This window comes from Vicugna pacos, unplaced genomic scaffold (assembly GCF_048564905.1).
Source record: "Vicugna pacos unplaced genomic scaffold, VicPac4 scaffold_19, whole genome shotgun sequence".
Lineage (NCBI taxonomy): Eukaryota > Metazoa > Chordata > Mammalia > Artiodactyla > Camelidae > Vicugna > Vicugna pacos.
The window spans coordinates 10,046,640-10,065,290 of NW_027328740.1; the positions used below are offsets into that span (position 1 = coordinate 10,046,640).

Consider the following 18,651-nt stretch of genomic DNA (forward strand, 5'->3'; position numbering starts at 1 on the left):
AATGGAATATACACATACTGAAGGAAAAATTTACATTGTAGCTTGAGTATACATTTATTTATTTAAAAATTTTATCACTCATTTTGAATTTGGCTTATGTTTAATGGAATTTATTTCTAAATAAATAATATAAGTTTTGGTAGAACTGGATTTACTACAGTTTACTGATACAGAGCATAGCTACTATTTGCAATTAGTGAAAAATCACTTGCCTTAAAATGCCGTATTATACTAACAATGCCAACTGTTTCAGGACTGGAAAACATATGGCTTCCTAAAATGCATTACCTTGTCTTTTCCACACTAACCCACATATAATGTTTTTTTTTGTTTTTTGATTGTTTGTTTGTTTGCCCCTTAATGGAGTCACTGCTTATAGAACCCAGGACCTTGTGCATAACTGTATTTATCAACATTATTTTGAAACACTTAACAGAAGCCACAAGAGTATGGATTAAATGGTGACAAGAAAAATTATTCCTTCTAGGGACTTAAAAACTTCTGAGTGAAAGAATGGCAAAAATAAACATTTGTAAGTGTACAATCAGATTTTTCTCTTGTGTAATTGTAAAGTAGAATATTAAATTACATTTTTTTTATTTATAGCACTGAAATAAATTTTAATACAAAAATTCCCCCCTTTGGAATTTCTTACATTTGATTGATTATTTTAATATAATTTTAATTCATAAATATTTAACATTTATTTATAAACATAACAAATAAACTGATATTTATTCTGCTGATGTTTTGAATACAGAGCTACTTATTGTAAAGTACACAGAGAAATAACTACTTCCGTTTAAAAATCAAATTTGGTTTCACTTTAATTACAAATGATATTGAAATTGTTATAATTTTTCTGTAAAAATTTTACACGAATTTCACTTTAAATTCCAATACTTTAAAATTATTTTACTTATTTTGTGCATATTTAAACTCTGTTCACCAATGTTGTATAAATTTGGGTACAAAAGGAATGAGATTGTTTTTATCTCATACACCCCAAAGTTAAATTGTTTAAAAAGATATTCTCTGGAAAATATTTGCACATCACAGTATAAAAATAAATATCCTATATATTTCATTTTAACTGGATTAATGAGAAGGAAACACTGGCTGATTTTTACACTTGGGTTGCTAAGAGACCAGTCTTTTTGTGATGTCACAGCCACTCAGGTTGAGAACCATGTGGATGGCCTATCAGTTTAAATGTGCAGGCCTGCTTAAGCAGCATTTGAAGCTGCAGTGCTCAAAATCATGCAGATTAGAAAAGTAGCTGTAGGAAAAGTTATTTGAGATGGCACATATTTCTTCAGAAATTCAAGATGTGTCTCCTAAAGATGGACCAACTGATTCAGGAAACCCCGGTAGATCTCTATCGTGTGATCAAACATTCTCTGGGGACTTGGATTTGAGGTGTATGATTGAAGAAAATGCTTTTCAGACTTTGTCTGAAGAATCCTTGATAAAAAGACCATGTTACACACATTGTATCTTGGAACCAGATGAAGATAATTATTTTCGTTCTCTGACATTTCCAAGAAATCTCTGGAAAATGGCTGGGAGTGACTAATTTAAATCCATCTGGTGGGATGATAATGGAACTTCCATAGTGATTGATGAAGATGTCTTTAAGAAGGAAGTTTTGGAAAGTAAGGCCCCTTTCAGAATATTTGAAACTGGAAGTATGAAAAGTTTAGTTAGACAGCTTAACCTTTATGGGTTTAGTAAAGTGCGGCAGAAATTTCAAAGATCTGCTTGTCTAGTTGACTTTCTGGCAGAAGAAAATGAAGCCTCTGTTTTAAGCAAGGTATACACAAATTTTAGTTACGACTTGATAACTTATGTATAAAATTTTATTCTGTACATCAATCTATGGTTATATAAATGTAAAGATTGATTTTGAAAATAGTATAAAACTACAAATGCTAAAATTCTTTATTTTTTCTAAAAATGAGGACAGTGACTTAACTCTTCAAGATTATGAGAAAGTTTGCTAGCAACTATGAATCTTATCAGAAATCTAAATAAAGGTATGAAAGCTGCTTTTCAAAAGTGGCATTCACCGTTACTGCAAACACTAAATTCTTTAATTTGATGACTATACTATTTAAATGTGTATTTTCCAAATAAGGAACTTCAAAATATCGTCAGCAATGTTCATATTTTGATGATTTTATCTTTGCATACTAAACATGAAATCTGAGGTTTTAAAGTTAAGGCTTATTGTAGTTATGTATTTTGGTTTAAATTATTACTAAAATTTTTCTCCTTTGGTTGTAGCTGCAGTTCTACCATAATCCAAATTTTAAACGAGGCTTTCCCAAGCTTTTAGTGAGAATAAAAAGAAGAGTTGGGATTAAAAATGCCTCTCTGGTGTCTTCTTTGGCTCGAGACTTCAACAAGAAGCACTTTAAAGGAGGGGGTAATGTTACTAAAAATAATTCTGATTTTGTGGCTGACACCAGTGGAGAAAGTGCATTTTTACCTTCTGCAAATTTAAACATGCCTCTAATAAGAAAGCCCTCTATTGGCCACATAATTTGTGATAAAATTACCCCGATCAGAGGTGATTTTTCTCCTCCATCATCAACGTCAGTTAGACCACCAGAAAATATTGCAGTGGAACAACTAGCTATTTTAAATCAGTTGACCACTGTCCACGGGCACTCTCAAAGCAGCTACACTGAAGCAAATGGCCGTGTTGTGAACTTCATTACAACTACAACTTCTACTTCTCAATACAGCAACTTGTCCCCCTTACAGAGCAATTATTTTGGACTGATGGTGGAGCCTTCTAATTTTCCAATTAGATATCACAACATATCTGCCAATGAAGGTCGTTTTTGTAAACTTCAACCTGTGAGCAACCAACGGTTTCCAGTGCCAGTGATAGCTGATACATCAGCTACTTCTCTTTCAAGGCCAACTCATCAGACATCTTCAGTTTATGAACGTCATCCTAATTACAACTGAACTACCAGAGGACTACCAGGTTATGCATGATAACAAAGAATAAAATTGATGTTTGCAAATATTGACAAATATCTGCAACTTTCTTATTTGAACAATAAACATAGAAGTGTACTTTATTATCCTTATTTTTTTAGAGATAAGAGTTAAAAGGGAGACTAAGTAACCATTTAAAGAAAAAAAGAGATATTTGTTTGATATGATCATTTGATGGAACAATATGGGTGTAAATTTAAATAATTTCTGTGAGGAAGAAGAGAAAATGGAAGAATTTGGAAAAAGTCTAAAACATGGAGAGAGGGAAAATTACTAAGTGGTTTCTGGTTCACAGTGTAAAGTATTAAATGTGTTAAGTTAGGATATGTTGGAACAGGATGAAAATGCAGGAACCGGCCCAGGGATCATGGTCTTTATTATGTCATCTCTGGTATCATAAAAGTCACATGATGTAGCCTCAGATGGTATATTCAGCATGTGGTAAAATTTAAAAAGGAATTTTATCTCTGGTCTTCCTTGTGCTGTTTTCTAAGCATTCCAATTGTTGCTTTATTTTCCTCCACTCAAGAGTATGCAATATATTTTTAGAGTGAATATTTTAAGTTATTTTCATGTTCCAGCCAAACACAAGCTTACACCTTCAGAGTAGTACTTAATGCTTTTCCAAATCTAAGCCCACAAACTCAACATAGTTTAGCCATTTCATTATAGATCTGACATCTGACTAATTTGGCATATCTTTATGTTTCACTGTTTCTGGAGATACATCCAGGCAAATGCTTATCAACCATATTAAATCCAAACTCACAACTATTGCTCCAGCTTATCCTTGGACTTAGAATGTCCTCCTTTTACCTATTTAGATTTCCCCAGTCTCAGCACAGAAATCACCTCCTCCAGATATTTTCTGTCTATCCCCCTTTCCTTGTCTAACTTGGATACCAGCACAGTAAGCACAGCTCACGCCACAGGATGCATTTTAGTATTTAGTTAATGAAAAATACATGTTGACTTTACACAAAATCTACTTTCCTGAAACAACAAAACTTTCATGGTTTACAAACAGTTTCATTATGGTCTTTAATCTTCACCATAAACTAGCTCTTTTCGTAGCCCAAGGTTAGTCACTCAAGACTGTAATTGGAGGTAGGTACAGGAGACAAAGTATTATTTTCTTCTTAATTCACGCCTCCAGAGACCTAAAGCATTCCATTCTCATTTGCTGGATTCTTTTCCTGTCTCTTCATCACCCACCCACCCCAAAATAGCTGATTCTCTTCCCCATACCAATAACTATACTTATTTCTAATTAATTGACTTCTTAGAATCAGAGCTTTATCCAGAATTGACAGTGCCATTGCAAACATTTAGTGTAGGTTTATACACCCCACATATATTGTGCCCTTGCTAACCTTCACACAGGAAGTATCTAAGAGGTACTAGAACCTTGGTTGGGGTGGTCGTATTCAGTAACTAAATTGCAATCTGAACTGTGTAGACTAAAAAGAGGTGAGGGTGGTAGAATTTAATATTTGTCCAACTGCAAGAATACCAAATTTCTGCAGATATTAGGAAATATATAATATTCATGGAAGACTTTGACTATTTCCGATTAATTTAAAATAAATGGTGAAGCAATTTCAAAATGTGAAATGAGCTGAAATTCTGGAAAAATTGTAGGCAAGTTCAGGGAGCCTAAGGCTTCTGCTCACAATGATGCAGCCAGTGTCATCTGATAAGACAGGAAAGGCAAAATTGAGTCCAGAAAATGTGTCACCAGTTGTGAAGAAAGCCTTTGATAATCTGGAGAATGGACAAATGGGCCAGGGTAAGCTCTAGCAACTTCCCACCAATATGACTTTTACCAAGAGAAGGAAAGAGCCCACTTGCAGCAGGAGATCTATGTCTGGACAACAGTGATTGTTCCTATAACAGAAACATCAAGTTTTCAAGTTTGTCAGCTCAACTCTGATGGTGGCTATGTTGTAGCTTACATTATCAGTCTGGGGTTCAGAAGGGCTGGTTCAGCAGCTAGTTTCCAGCTCCCTTATCAGACAGTGGGTCTTACCATAATCATCATAACAAGATTCTATAGTGATAAGGCAAAAGCTACACTTTAATTTCAAAATTAGAAATCCTAAAAATTCTATTGTTTGTTTCTCCATCTCTAGTTTTCTACCTGGGAAAACTAGAATATTGGCAAATGAACAAAAGTTACCTGGTGCTTTGAAAACTATTCTCTGAGCTCTGCCTACTGAATTCTTCCCACTAAATACAACAAATCTGTCTTCCACTGTGTGTGTGTGTGTGTGAAGATGCATTTTTAAGCAGTAACAAAGTTTGTCTTAGTTGAGTCATCAGTGAATTTTTCTTCTGCATCTGGCAGAATCTCTGTGAATTAAGAGTTTCATTGAGCCACCAGATTTTCTTCTGATCAGTGAGAGGTAGATTATATTTCTCCCAGTATGCTAATTGTTACCTTTTCATTGAATCCCGAGCTGATGCTAGGGCCAAGCCACTGAACTCTTGAATTGGACTGAGACATATACAGTCTCCAATCCCCAGAGCCCAGCACAGGATTGTGTCTCCTTTTTAATTTAAGCTTATGTCCAAGTTTATTTCTCTTTTAATTCTCATTGTTGACACAACATATTTTGGCTTTGAACACCCATTGACTAATTTATAGAGACTGAACAGCTGATGTATTCCCGTTCAACTACAAATAGCAATAACCTTTATTTCGTTGGACTACCTGGAATACAGTGAACATAGTCATTATTTTGAAAGCAGTCCTCAGTCCTAATAATGCAGAAACTTTATAGTTCTTTGCCAGCACTTGAGCGAGGGTAATTCCTGTGGATCTCAGGGATTATCCTCACATCCCCAAATGCAACCATGGGAAAACACCATATTGTTTTCCAAAATCACATCTTTGTCATTTTTGCATTCCAATTGCAAAACAGTTAAGAAATGTAGGAGTTCTGAGGTTTTATCATGCTGAGATTTTTAGCAACCTAACATGTTCCTTACTTACTGATGCTGTTGGGGAGATGAGACCTTTGGTCTGAGACAGTGAATATTATCACTCAAAGAAAAGCAGCCATGGTTATATTTTTTATCCATTCCCTAATCTCAGATGAATTCACAGAGTGAAATTTTAATGCCTACAAAATCAGTTGTCTGTTACCATGAAGAAAGTTTAAGGCATGGTAAAACGCAAATTATATTAGTATCTTTATGTTTAATTTATTAGAATCACTTATATATTTGCATCTTTATCTAGGATAACTCTATTATGACTCACGATTACTTCCTTCGAAAACAGTAATGAGAAATGACATGGGAAACAATGATCATTGTCTTTCCATTTTTCCTTCTGCTTTTATTGAGATATAATTGACATAAGACATGGTGTAAGTTTAGGTGCAAAGGGTAGATATTTGAGTCACATGTATCATGAAGTAAATATTATAGCAATTTTATGGAGAATTCATTATCTCATTTAGATATAATATTAAAGAAATGCAATTTGTTTTTAGTTGTGCTGAGAAATCTTAGCGTCTACTCTCTTAACAACATTCATATGTAACATAAAGCAGTATTAATTTTATTTATCATGTTAATATGTAACATCCCTAGAACACGTTTTTTTAATGGCTGGAATCTTTCGGGTGTATTAATCTAATTCTCCTTTCCCAACCCCTGCCTCTGTTAACTACAAATCTGTTTTTTTCTATAAGTATATTTGTTTGTTTTTGAAGTGTACTTTAATGTATAACACTGTGTTAGATTCTCTTACATAACATAATGTTTGCAAATTTTACTACATTTCAAACTGATCACAAGAATAAATTTATTTATGATATGTTGCTATTTAAAGATATTTCATTGTTATTGACTATTCCCCATACAGTACATTTCTTGTTCCTGACTCATTTAATTTGCAACTGGAAAATATTCTCTCTTAATTTTCCTGAACTATTTCTTTTTCTTCACCACATTTCCCTCCTTCTTGTAAACAACCTGTATCTTTTTATATCAATAACTCCTTTCCTGTTTTGTTATGTTGATTTGTTTTAAAATCAAAATATGAGTAAAATAATTTAGCATTTGTCATTATCTCTGTGAGTAATTCCACTTAGCATATTACCATCTTGGTCTACCCATTTTTTGCAAATGACAAGAACTTATACTTTTTAGAGCTGAGTAATAACCCATTGAAATTTTATGTGTGTGTTGCATACATATATATATATTGTGCATAATATATATATATAGTGTGTATGCATATATATATTCAAATATAGATAAATCTTCAGTTAATAGATGGTTAGATATATATACTATAAACAGACATTTTCTTTGTCCATCATATATTGATGAGCAATTAATTTGCTTCTATATCCTGGTTATTGTAAATAATGCCGCAGTGAGTATAGGGTTGAATTTATCTTTTCTGCTTAGAGTTTTTATATTCTTGGAATAAGTATCCAGATATAGAAATGTTGGTTCATATTTCATTTTTAATTTTTAGGTAAAACTCCATACTGTTTTCCACAGTGGTAGCACAAATTTACATTCATTCAATCAGTGCATCAGGGTTCTTTTTCTTACATCCTCACTGACATTTATATTTGTAATCTTTTTGACAATATTCATTCTGGCAGGACTGACATAAAATCTTATTGAGTTTTGGACTTGCATTTTTCTGATGGTTAGTGATGTTGACCAATTTCATGTGCTTGTTGATTACCTTTCCACCACTGTGTATTAATTTATTTGTAATGGGCTAAATGAGCATAAGTGTCTGATTTCATTTTTATTCATTATGTTGTGTTCCATTATTCTGTTTGTTCTGTGCCACTACTATATTCATTACTGTAGTTTTGTATTATAGATTAAAATCAGGCACAGTGATACTATTTGTTTTTGTCAAAGTTGTTTGTGTTTTTAGTTTGTTTGTTTTCTTTTCTTTTCTTTTCTTTTTTAGTGATTTCAACTCTTTTGTGTTTACATGAAAATTTAAGAATTAATTTTTGTAAGTGTCTGAAAATGCACTTTGTATTTTGATAGGCACTGAATTTAATTTGTGTATTTTCTTGGCTAGTACTGTCATTTAAACAATATTTTTTCCTAATATATGAACACACTATATCCATTCATCTGTTTGCACTATCTTCAATTTCTGTTACAAATATTGATAGTTTTCTTATTACAGGATATTTAACTCCTTGGATGGATACATTTCTTGATTTTTTTTAATGCAACTGTAAGTGAGACAGTTACCTCACTTCCTCTATCTGTTATTTTGTTGTTAGTGTGTAGAAATGCAAGATTTCTGTATGTTAATTTTACATTCTGAAATTGTACCAGATGCATTCATAATCCCTAGTAGTCTTGTGGTGTCTTTTTTACTATTTCTGTTTAACGTATTTCATCTGCAAACAGATACTTTTACTCCTTTTTTTGAAATAGCTATATTTTATTTACTTTTATTATGGATAGCTATGGCTAGAATTTCCAATACTATACTGAATAACAGTGGTAAGAGTGAGCATTCTTTTCTTCTTCCTTCTCTTACAGGAGATGCTTTCAGCTTTTAATCAGTGAGTGTCATGTTAGCTGAGTTCTTGTCATATATGACCTTAACTGTGTTGAGGTATGTTTCCTCATGCCCAATTTGAGGAGAAATTTAATCATAAATAGATAATGAATTTGTCAAAACATTTTATGACTCTTTTGAGGTGACCATACAATTTTTATTTTTCAATTTGTTAGTTTGGTGTATCATATTGATTAATTTCTGGGTAATGAATCAATTTTGCATCCCTTGCATAAAAGGGACTTAATCATACTGTATAATCCTTTTAATATTTTGTTTTCTTTGCTAACAATTTATTGATGATTTTTGCATCTATGCTTATCAGTAGTATTTAACCTGTAATTTTATGAGATATTTGTTCCTGTTTTAGTAGTAGTGTGATATAGAAATGTGGGGTAGGAAGCCTTCCTTCCTCTGCAAATTTTTGGAATTCTCTGAGAAGTATAGGTGATAACTCTTCTCTAAATGTTTGGCAGAAATCACCTGTGATGCTGTCTAGGCCTGGAATTTTGTTTCTTGAGAGATTTTGTTTAATTACTTATTCAATTTCATTAGTGATAATCTGTTAATATTTTCTATTACTCATTCCATCCTGGAGATTAGGTCTTTCTAAGAAATTGTCCATTTCTTCTAGGGATATCATTTTTAATGGCATATAATTTGTTGTATCATTTTATGATGCTTTGTGTTATATTTTATAAGCTGTAACTTCTCAATTATTTTGGAGCTTTTTTATCTGTACTCACTTTTTTGCTCATGAGTCTCAAAGTTTATCAGTTATATTTATCTTTCAAAAGCCATTATGTAGTTTGACTAGATGTTTCTATTATTAATCTTTATTTTATTTATTTATGTTCTGATCTTTCAGCTGTCTTTCCACCTACTATCAAGTTTGTTTATTATTTTTCTACTTCTTTTGTATGTAAGATTAAGTTATAAGAGAGAGATGTTTCTTATTTGTATAAGTGGGATTATTTTGCTATAAGCATCCCTATTAATACTGCTTTTGCTATACCCCATGGACTTTATTTTTGTTGTCATAATTCATTATGTATTTTTACTTTGATTTATGCATCCATCCATTGGTTGTTTAATATTGTATGATTTATCCACCACACTTTAAAATTTTTCTCAGGTTTTTCCTTTTAGAAAATTTGTATTCTCACAGAATCCATGTGTTTCTTCACAAAACAGGAGAAATATAATAAAATTTATACAAAATTGTGAAAGAACCAAATTTTCTAAAATTATCTTCAATAAATGAACAAAGCTGTGGGTATTATCCTCCCTGACTTAAGAATATACTTCAAAGTTACAGTAACCAAAACATCAAAATATATCACTAAAAGAGTCACATAGATTAATGGAACAAAATAAAGAGTCCAAAAATAAACCCACACTAATATGGTCAGTTAGTCTACAACAAAGGGGGCAAGAGTATACAATGGAAAAAGGCAGTCTCTTCAACAAGCAGTTCTGGGAACACTGGACAGTACAAGTAAAAGGAAGATGTAAGAGCACTTCCTTCCATATTATACAAAATAAGATAAAAATGGATTAATTTCCTACATGTAAAACCTGAAACTATACAATTTCTGACCAACAGGAGCAGAACTGCCTTTGAGAAAAATCATATCAATATTTACTTTTGATCTATCTCCTTAGTGAAAAAAATAAGGAAAACAAACAATAACAGTTTTTAATTTTACTGAGGAAATAATAGATATATTATGTGATACAGGGATTCCACTTCTTGTATAAGTGTGAAGTGTAAAACCTTTTGCATAGCAAAGGAAACCTTCAGCAAGAATTATGACAACACACAGAATAGAAGGAAGAGTTTCAGACAATGAAACCAACAAGGTATTAATCTACATAATATATATATATATAGCATATTAGACTCAATAGTTAAAAAACAAAGACCCCAACTTAAAAAGAGTTGGAAGATCTTCATTGAAACTTTTCAAAAAAAAATGTGAATGATTTTCTTGCACGTAAAAAGAAAGATAACTTTGCTATTCATTAGGAAATCATAAATCAAAACCAGATTGAAATATAATCTCACAGCAACCAAAATGGCTATTAAAAAAGTCTACAAATGACAAACATTAATAAGAATGTCGATAAAAGGGAACCCAGGTACACTGTTTGTGGAAATATAAATTGATGCATCCACTATTATAATAGTGTTGTCAGTGCTCAGAAAACTAGAAATACAAGCAGTATATGTTACAGCAATTCCAGTTATTGTTATAAATCTCAAAAAAATGAAAACATTCACATTAAAGGATATATTACCCCCAATGTTTTAAACATTAACATTTATAATAGCCAAGGATAGATGCACAATTCAACTGCTCATCAGCAGAAGTATGGCTGAAGTAGATGTGAGATATAGATAAAAGAATAAATACTTAGTCATTGTCATATTAAAAAATAAATTTCTGCTATTTGGAACAATGTGACTGGACCCAGAGAGTGCTGCACACAATAAAATAAATCATACAGAGAAAAACACTCTATGTTGTCACTTAAATGAGGAAAATAAAGATATAAGAGAAATAATCATAAAAAAAGGAACAAAATCACATATATATGTGTACTGTACCAAGTAGTGTTTTCCTGTGCAGACAGGGAAGAAGGATGGAGAAGGCAAAAATGTGAAAGCTACTAGTAATAAATTAGAGAACCAACAGGGCTATATTTACAGCACAGAGAAGTGTTTTAATAATTTAATTAATTTTAAAGAGATTATAAGGATATATTATAGTAAAATATGCATGTATGTGGGAAAAACATTGAAGAAAAGAACCCAGGAAAATCAAAATATTTTGTAGTACTATGATTTTAGGGGAGATGATTTGTTCACTTTCTTTACAGTTTTCATAATGTCATATGTAGAATTTAAGCTTTTAATTGAAAAAGTATATACTTTTAAAAGTGACATAAGTTTAAACTGTTTTTGTCTCTCCCCTTATATCTACAGTCAGTAAAACGTTCACATCTCAACAAAAATAACTACAACACAAAACAATACTTCAGAACTCAAGTGAACAGGTGAAGTTTGGTGGAATAAAACACACAAAGGTGGCAGAAGTGAGGGAAGAGCAGATTTGATGTCTGCAACCAAGGCCCCCTGAATAGGATATCTGAGTCCACAAGTTCAGAGAACCCAGTAGAAACAGGGTCTCAGTGGTTGACACAGCTTCAGCCCCCAATGCACTAATACTCATGGTCACATGTAACTAGGAGGGAGCAACAATGGAGACAGAAATTCCATCCTTCAGACACTCAGACATTCATTACAATGTCCCTAGTCCCCTTTCACAGTGGTGGAGACAAGATACCTTGCAACACTGGACATAGCAAAGGCACTTGCGTGATTCCAAATACCCACCTGTCTTTATACCTTTCCCCAATGTGTACATTGAGTCTCAAGGGATATCATGTAATAGGAAGGGTTTGCTGTCCCAGTGACAACAGTGGCATTAACTACCAAAGAAGTCTAAGAAGTGACAGTGAAAGCACATCTTTTATCCAGACAGTAGCGACTGGAAAGTGCCATTTTAAAATATTATCAGAGGTAGCTCAGGTAAGTAAAACCAAAAATTGTGCAATATTGCAAACTACCAGAAAACAAAAGCAAGGACTCTAACTCCCAATCTGTTATTAAGTGTCATCAGAGAAATCATTTACAAGATCATTACCAATCACAGTTACATTATAGGGCACACACACACACAGATACACAGACACATACACCCACACAGACACAGACACACATGCACATGCACCTGCGCGCAGACACACACACACAATGTGAACCATGCAGCAAACTTAAGTCATTGTATATTGCCATATAGCTAATAGAGAATCCAAATAGGTGTCATTCAGAAACTCAATACAAAAAACAATACTAAGAATGTAGTTTAGTGAGCTCAGGAATAAATGAAATGTTGATAAGGAATACATTACCAAAGAGAATGAAACTATAAAATAGCCAAACATTGTTTGAGGGCCAGGAGATCTTAATAAATGAGGTGAAGAATGCAACAGAAAGCATTGGAAGTAGACTGTCTTTGTGGAAGAGAGATTAGCAATCTCACAATACAAAACTAGAAATGATATGAGAGTGCAGAGATACAAGATATTAAAAAGTGAGGGTATTCAAAAGTAGCCATCAGACTTCCTCAGGAAGTGCACATTAGAGTGGAATCCTGGAGGGAGAAGAAAATTAGAAGGCAGCTGATGGTGTATATAAAGAAGTAATAGTTGATAACTTCCTGAACCTGTGTAAGGAACTGATATTCAAGTCCGTGAGACAACAAAACACGAATAACATTAAGACAAAGGGACCTCCTTCAAGATACATCATATGCAAAATGGCAAGTCAATGACAGAGAAAATATTGTAAAGGCAGCCAAAAAAAGTTATGAAAATCTACAAAGTATCCCCCATTAAGCTATGAGAAGATTTCTGAGCAGAAATCATAGGCCAAGGGTAAATAAAATTACATTTTCAAACAACTGAAATAAGAACTAACTCACTCAATAGTACTTAAACAGTTATCACTTATTTATAAAGTGAAAATAAAAAATTTAACAGACAAACATAACCTGAATGTGATAAAAAAAACAAAACCGATACACCTAATAAGAGGTGTAGAAAAGAAATCTTCAAAGAAATATAAAATGGCAAATATATGCAAAACATTGCCCAAAAATTTAAGGAGATACCCCGAGAAACTTTCAACAGTTTCTTTGGGTGTGTTTTTTAATGCTACTATACTATTTGGTTTAAAAGGGGAAAAATAGGAAATCAGGGACAATAAATATAGATACCTCAAACTGGTAACGTGTTTACAACAGTAAAAGAAATAATTTGAGTCAGTAACCATCAAAGGTAAAGAGTAAAATAAAACATTATTAAAGGAAGCTGCTATCAGCGGAAAAAGGACTAAATTATACCTGAGATGTTTATTTTTATTTGAAGTATAGTAGATGTACTATATTGTGTAGTTTCAGATGTATAGCATAGTTATTATAACCACTTTGTATAGTATAATGCATTATGAATTATTACAATGATTGTAACACACAATTATTTTAAGCTATTGTGTATAATTCCATGATCTATACAGATTATCAATGTTGCCAAACTCCTTTCTGTATACTATTTTCTATCTGCCAATATTCTACCATTAAAATCTCTTTCCCTTCTCTTTGGTAAACATAAATTTTTTCCCATATCTTTGAGTCTGTTAAGTCTTGTCTATCTAAACTCTTTACATCTCCATCATGTCTCTATCTATCTATCTATCTATCTATCTATCTATCTATCTATCTATCTATCTATGTAGCAATCTATCAAGTATTATCCTCCTATCTATCTATTTACCTGTCACCTATCAATAGATAGCTATAGATAGATGTACACAGATATTTGTTACAATTTAGATTCCACATATAAATTATATTATATACTTTTGTCTTTGTCTAAGTTACTTTACTAAGCACAATATTTAGTAGGTCCATTCATGATGCTGAAATAGCAATGTGTTATACTTTTTCATGGCTGAGTATTATTCCATTGCATATTTATAGAAACATCATATATTCTTAAGTCCATAGTCTGCTCTGGACTCTTGGATTGCTTCCCTTATTTGCATATTATAAACAGTGCTGTTGTAAACATTGTTTCTTCTCAATTTAGGTTTTTTCCCCAGATTTCCTCAAGGAGAGATATTACTGGGTCTTATGATAGTTAACTTTTTAGTTTTTAAACAAATCTGAATACTGTTTTCCATACAAGTTCCAAAAATTTACATTCCTACCAAGAGAATACAAGAGATTTGTTACCTCCACATCTTTTCCAACATTTTCTATTTGTAGACTTTTTGATAATAGCCATTTGACCAGTTTTAAGTGATACCTCATTGTGGTTTTGATTTGCAATTATCTAATAATTACTAATGTTGGGCAATTTTATCCCTTGCCTGTTACTCATCTGTAAGTTTCCATTGGAAAAATATTAACTCAGGTACTCTTCTCTTGTTTTTGATTGGGTTTTGTTTTTTACCTTACGTTGTGTAAACTAAATCCATGTTACATCTATTAACCTACATCTATTAACCCCTGGTCAATTGCATTGTTTGCAAATATGTTCTCCAATTACACAGGCAGTGTTTTTATTTCACTTATAGTGTCCTAAGCTGTGCAGAACTTTTCAAGTTTGTTTAGGTCCCACTTGCTGATTTATGCTTTTGTTTCTTTTGCCTTAGGAAACTGAAATAAGAAAATATTCCTTTGATATATATCCAATAGAGTATCACCAATATTTCCTTCTAGCTGTTTTATAGTATCAGGTCTTACATTTAAGTCCTTAATATACTTGGAGTTTATTTATGTATATGATGTCAAAGAATGCTATCATTTCACTGTTTTACATGTAGATATTCAGCTTCCAAAACACCATCCATTGACGAGACTGTCTTTTATCCATTGTGTACTCTTGCCTCTTTTATCATAGATTCATTTCTCATAGGTGTGTGCAATTTTTCTAGGCTCTCTATCTGTTTTTATTGATTATATCTCGGCCAATGCCATGCTGTTTTTATTACTTTAGGTTTGTAGTATAGTAAGTTATCTGGGAGGGTTATACCTCTAGATTTGTTGTTTTTCCTCAAGATCATTTTGACAATTTTTATGGTTTCATATAAACTTAGAGTTATTTATTTTCTTGTTCTGTGGAGAATACTACCGCTTTGTAACAGGAATTGCAATAAATCTGTAGGTTTCTTTGTGTATTACGGCCATGTTGACAATATTAACTCTTTCAATCCAAGAGCACAAGACATCTTTCCATTTCTTTGAATCATTTTTAATTTCTTTGTCAATGTTTTATTATTTTCAGTGTTTAGATCTTTCATATATGTGGTTACATTTATCCCAAGATATTCAGGGTTATGGGGTTTTAAATATTATTGCTTTCAACATCCATTTTATGGTATCTCATGATTAACGTGTAGAAGTGCAAGAGACTTCTTTACATTAATCTTGTACCCTGCTCCCTTGATGAAATTATTTGTTGTTCATAATAGTCAGTGTGGAGCCCTTAGGACTCTTTATGTAGATTGTTATGCCATCAGTACTGGTGTGAATTTTGACTCTTTCTTTCCATTTTGCATTTCTTTTATTTCTTTTTTTTCCTTTTCCTTTCTTCTATTACTATTAAACACAAGTCCTGAGAGTAGGAATCCATGTCTTGTTCCCGAATTTAACCAGAAGGCTTTCAGCCTTTCCCCTGTGTATTATAAATTGTTATAAATGGCCTTTAGTATGTTGAGAGATGTTCCCACTGTACTCACTTTCATGAGAGTTATGATGATGAATGTATGTTGAATTTTGTCAAATGCTTTTTCTTTGTGTATTGACATTGTCTTGTGAATTTTGTCCTTCCTTTATTAGATATGTGTCACGATGTTTGACTTGTGTATGTTGAACTATCCTTGTGACTCTGGAAAGGAATCCAACTGATCATCGTGTATAATCCTTTCTATGTATTGCTGGATTCATCTATTGAAGTTTTTCAAGGATTTTTGAATGTATATTCATCAAGGATATTGGATTTTCATTTTCATTTTTTTAAGTGTTTTTGACTGGTTTTGTTATCAGGGTAATGGTGGCCTCATAGAATAACTTTGGGAATTTTCCTTCCTCCTTCATTTTTTTAAACAGTTGGGGGGAAAGAGGTTTTATTGAAGGCATCCAGGCATTTTGTTCAAGGGGTGTTTTGAAAATTATTGATTTTATTTAACTTATACTGATTGCTCTTTTCAAGTTCTCAGTTTTCTTTTTATTCAGTGTTGGCAGGCTGTACGTTTCTAGAAATTTGTCCATTTCTATTAAGTTGTCCAGTTGGTTGTCATGTAACAGCTCATAGTGCTTCCATAATCATTTTTTGTATTTCTGTAATATCAGATATTATTTCTACTGTTTCATTTCTCATTTTGTTTGGGTCCAGTCTCTGTATTTCTTGATAAGCCTGGCTAAATGCTTTCCGGTTTGTTAATATTTTTAAGAAAAATTAAAGCTGTTCATTTTATGATATGTAATTTATTTTTCAACTTTTATTTTGTTTATTTTCAACATAATCATTAAAGATTTCTCATTCTACTGCCTTTGGGTTTTGTTTGTTCTTATTTCTTGTTATTTTGTGTGGTATGCTTGGTCCTTTCTATGAGGTTTTTCTTTTTCTTTGTAGAAGTCTTTATTTGTTCTCATCTTCCATCTAGATTTGTCTTTGCTGCATCGCATACATTTTATGAAGCTGTGTTTTCATTGTAATTTGTCTCCAGGTATGATTTTATTACCTCTTAAATTTCATCACATCTTGATTTCATCATTGATTTTTTTATTTTTTTAAAGGATGTTGTTTGAATTCATGTTTGTGCTTTTCCTATTCTTCTTTCTACAGTTGAAGCACAGTATCATTCTTTTGTGTATGGAAAAATACTTGCTGTAATCTATATTGGCTTAAAGTCCCTGAGGCTCATTTTATGAAATAATATGTGGTTAATTCCTTAGATAACCTGTGCACATTTGAAAAGTTTATATGTTCTGATTTTGTGATGCATTATCCAATTGCTCACTTACTTTCAAATGATCTAATATGCTATTAAGACCTCTGTTTCCTTACAGATATTCTTTCTGGATGAACTGGCTATCAGAAAAGTGAGGTGTTAAACTCACCTACTATTATTGTTTCATAATGAATTAATTCTTTCATGTCTACTAAAATTTCTTTTTATACTTTGGATCTAAGGTGTTGGGTCCATATATAATTTAATGAGTGTAATACTCTATTTTTATTGATCTCTTTTTGCTTATATAATCTCATATATTTTTTCATTCTGGCTCTTAATTTAAAACATATTTTGTATGAGTTGGGCATTGAAATCTGCACTTTCTTGTCATTTCCATGGAATACATTTTCCATTTTTTCCAAACTATTTTTATCTTCCACCATAAAGTGAGACTTTCTGGGATGGAGGCAAATATGGTGGAGTAAAAAGATGCTTGTAGCTCTCCCTTTCCCAAAAATGCACCAAGACTCACATCCACAGACCCACTCAGCTAAACAGAAAACCTGCAGAACTCTGACATAACATTGTCTTCTTCAATAGATAAAGATGCAAAAGATCTGGTAGAAGAAATGGAAGAAAGAAAGAAGAAAAGGCAAAACAGTGGGACAGTTCTCACGGGGAGGGAGCATCAAAGAAAGACTGGTGCTCATTCACTGTGTCTCCCCTCTCCAACTGAGTGGTCAGCAGGACGGAGGGGGAGCCTCCAAGTCTTGGACCTGTACAAAGTATAAGTTGCCTGACAGAACTAAGTCAAACAGGCACAGAGAATCCCTTTGACACCCAGCCAAAAATGCATCCCCAAAGCTGGGGGCAGGGCCATGCTGCCTGATTTGGGTGGTAGATGAGGATGGCAGCACTGTGGTGGCCCAGGGGAATGGAGTGGGCTTTGAACCATGGCTGTGGGTGCACAGGGCAGAACAACCTGGGCCCTCCATTAAACAACAGGGCAGATGTACCCTGTGGGGGGAAGGGTGCAATCTCCATCTCTGAATTTCCACAAATGTTTCCAGGTGATGAGAGCTGGGGCTCAGAAACAGCCACCATAGCCTCTGGTGCTTTGTACCCAGGCGGCAGTGGGGGTAAAACCTGCATCTACACCTTAGGACTTAGCAGCATCAACGGCCAGACTGAGGCTTGTCGGAAGCATGAGGCAAATATGATCCTACTGTCCTGATTCCTCAGAGAACTTGTCTGCCAAGATGAACAAGGAGCTGGATTATAGCCCAGACCAGGGACAGGGCTGTTCCTCAGTCTTTCCTGAGCCCAGTCCCGGTTTGCAAACCTGAGGCAGAGCGTAGAGTGGCACAGAGCAGCAGAGTGATTTGCAACCTGAGGGGGCGGGTGGCCCCTCAGCTTTTGAGCTGTAAATCAGCCCCTGACCATGGTGCTGGGAGAGGACATGATGCACAATCCTGCCTGGTCAGTCTGC

The 18,651-nt window shown here is 33.3% G+C and overlaps 1 protein-coding gene across 2 annotated transcripts; it reads left to right on the forward strand.

The window, feature by feature from the left end:
* Nucleotides 1–1,374: 1,374 nt before the first annotated feature.
* LOC140693461 (heat shock transcription factor, Y-linked-like) lies at nt 1,375–3,048 on the forward strand. Of its 2 annotated transcripts, none has more exons than XM_072957313.1 (2): nt 1,375–1,655; nt 2,287–3,048. In XM_072957313.1, the coding sequence occupies exons 1-2, from the start codon at nt 1,623–1,625 to the stop codon at nt 2,977–2,979; spliced, it is 726 nt and encodes a 241-aa protein (XP_072813414.1). In that variant the 5' UTR covers nt 1,375–1,622; the 3' UTR covers nt 2,980–3,048. The 2 variants fall into 2 exon arrangements, with proteins under 2 accessions (XP_072813414.1, XP_072813413.1); XM_072957312.1 differs by having other exon boundaries at nt 1,418–1,813.
* The last annotated feature ends 15,603 nt before the right edge of the window (nt 3,049–18,651 follow it).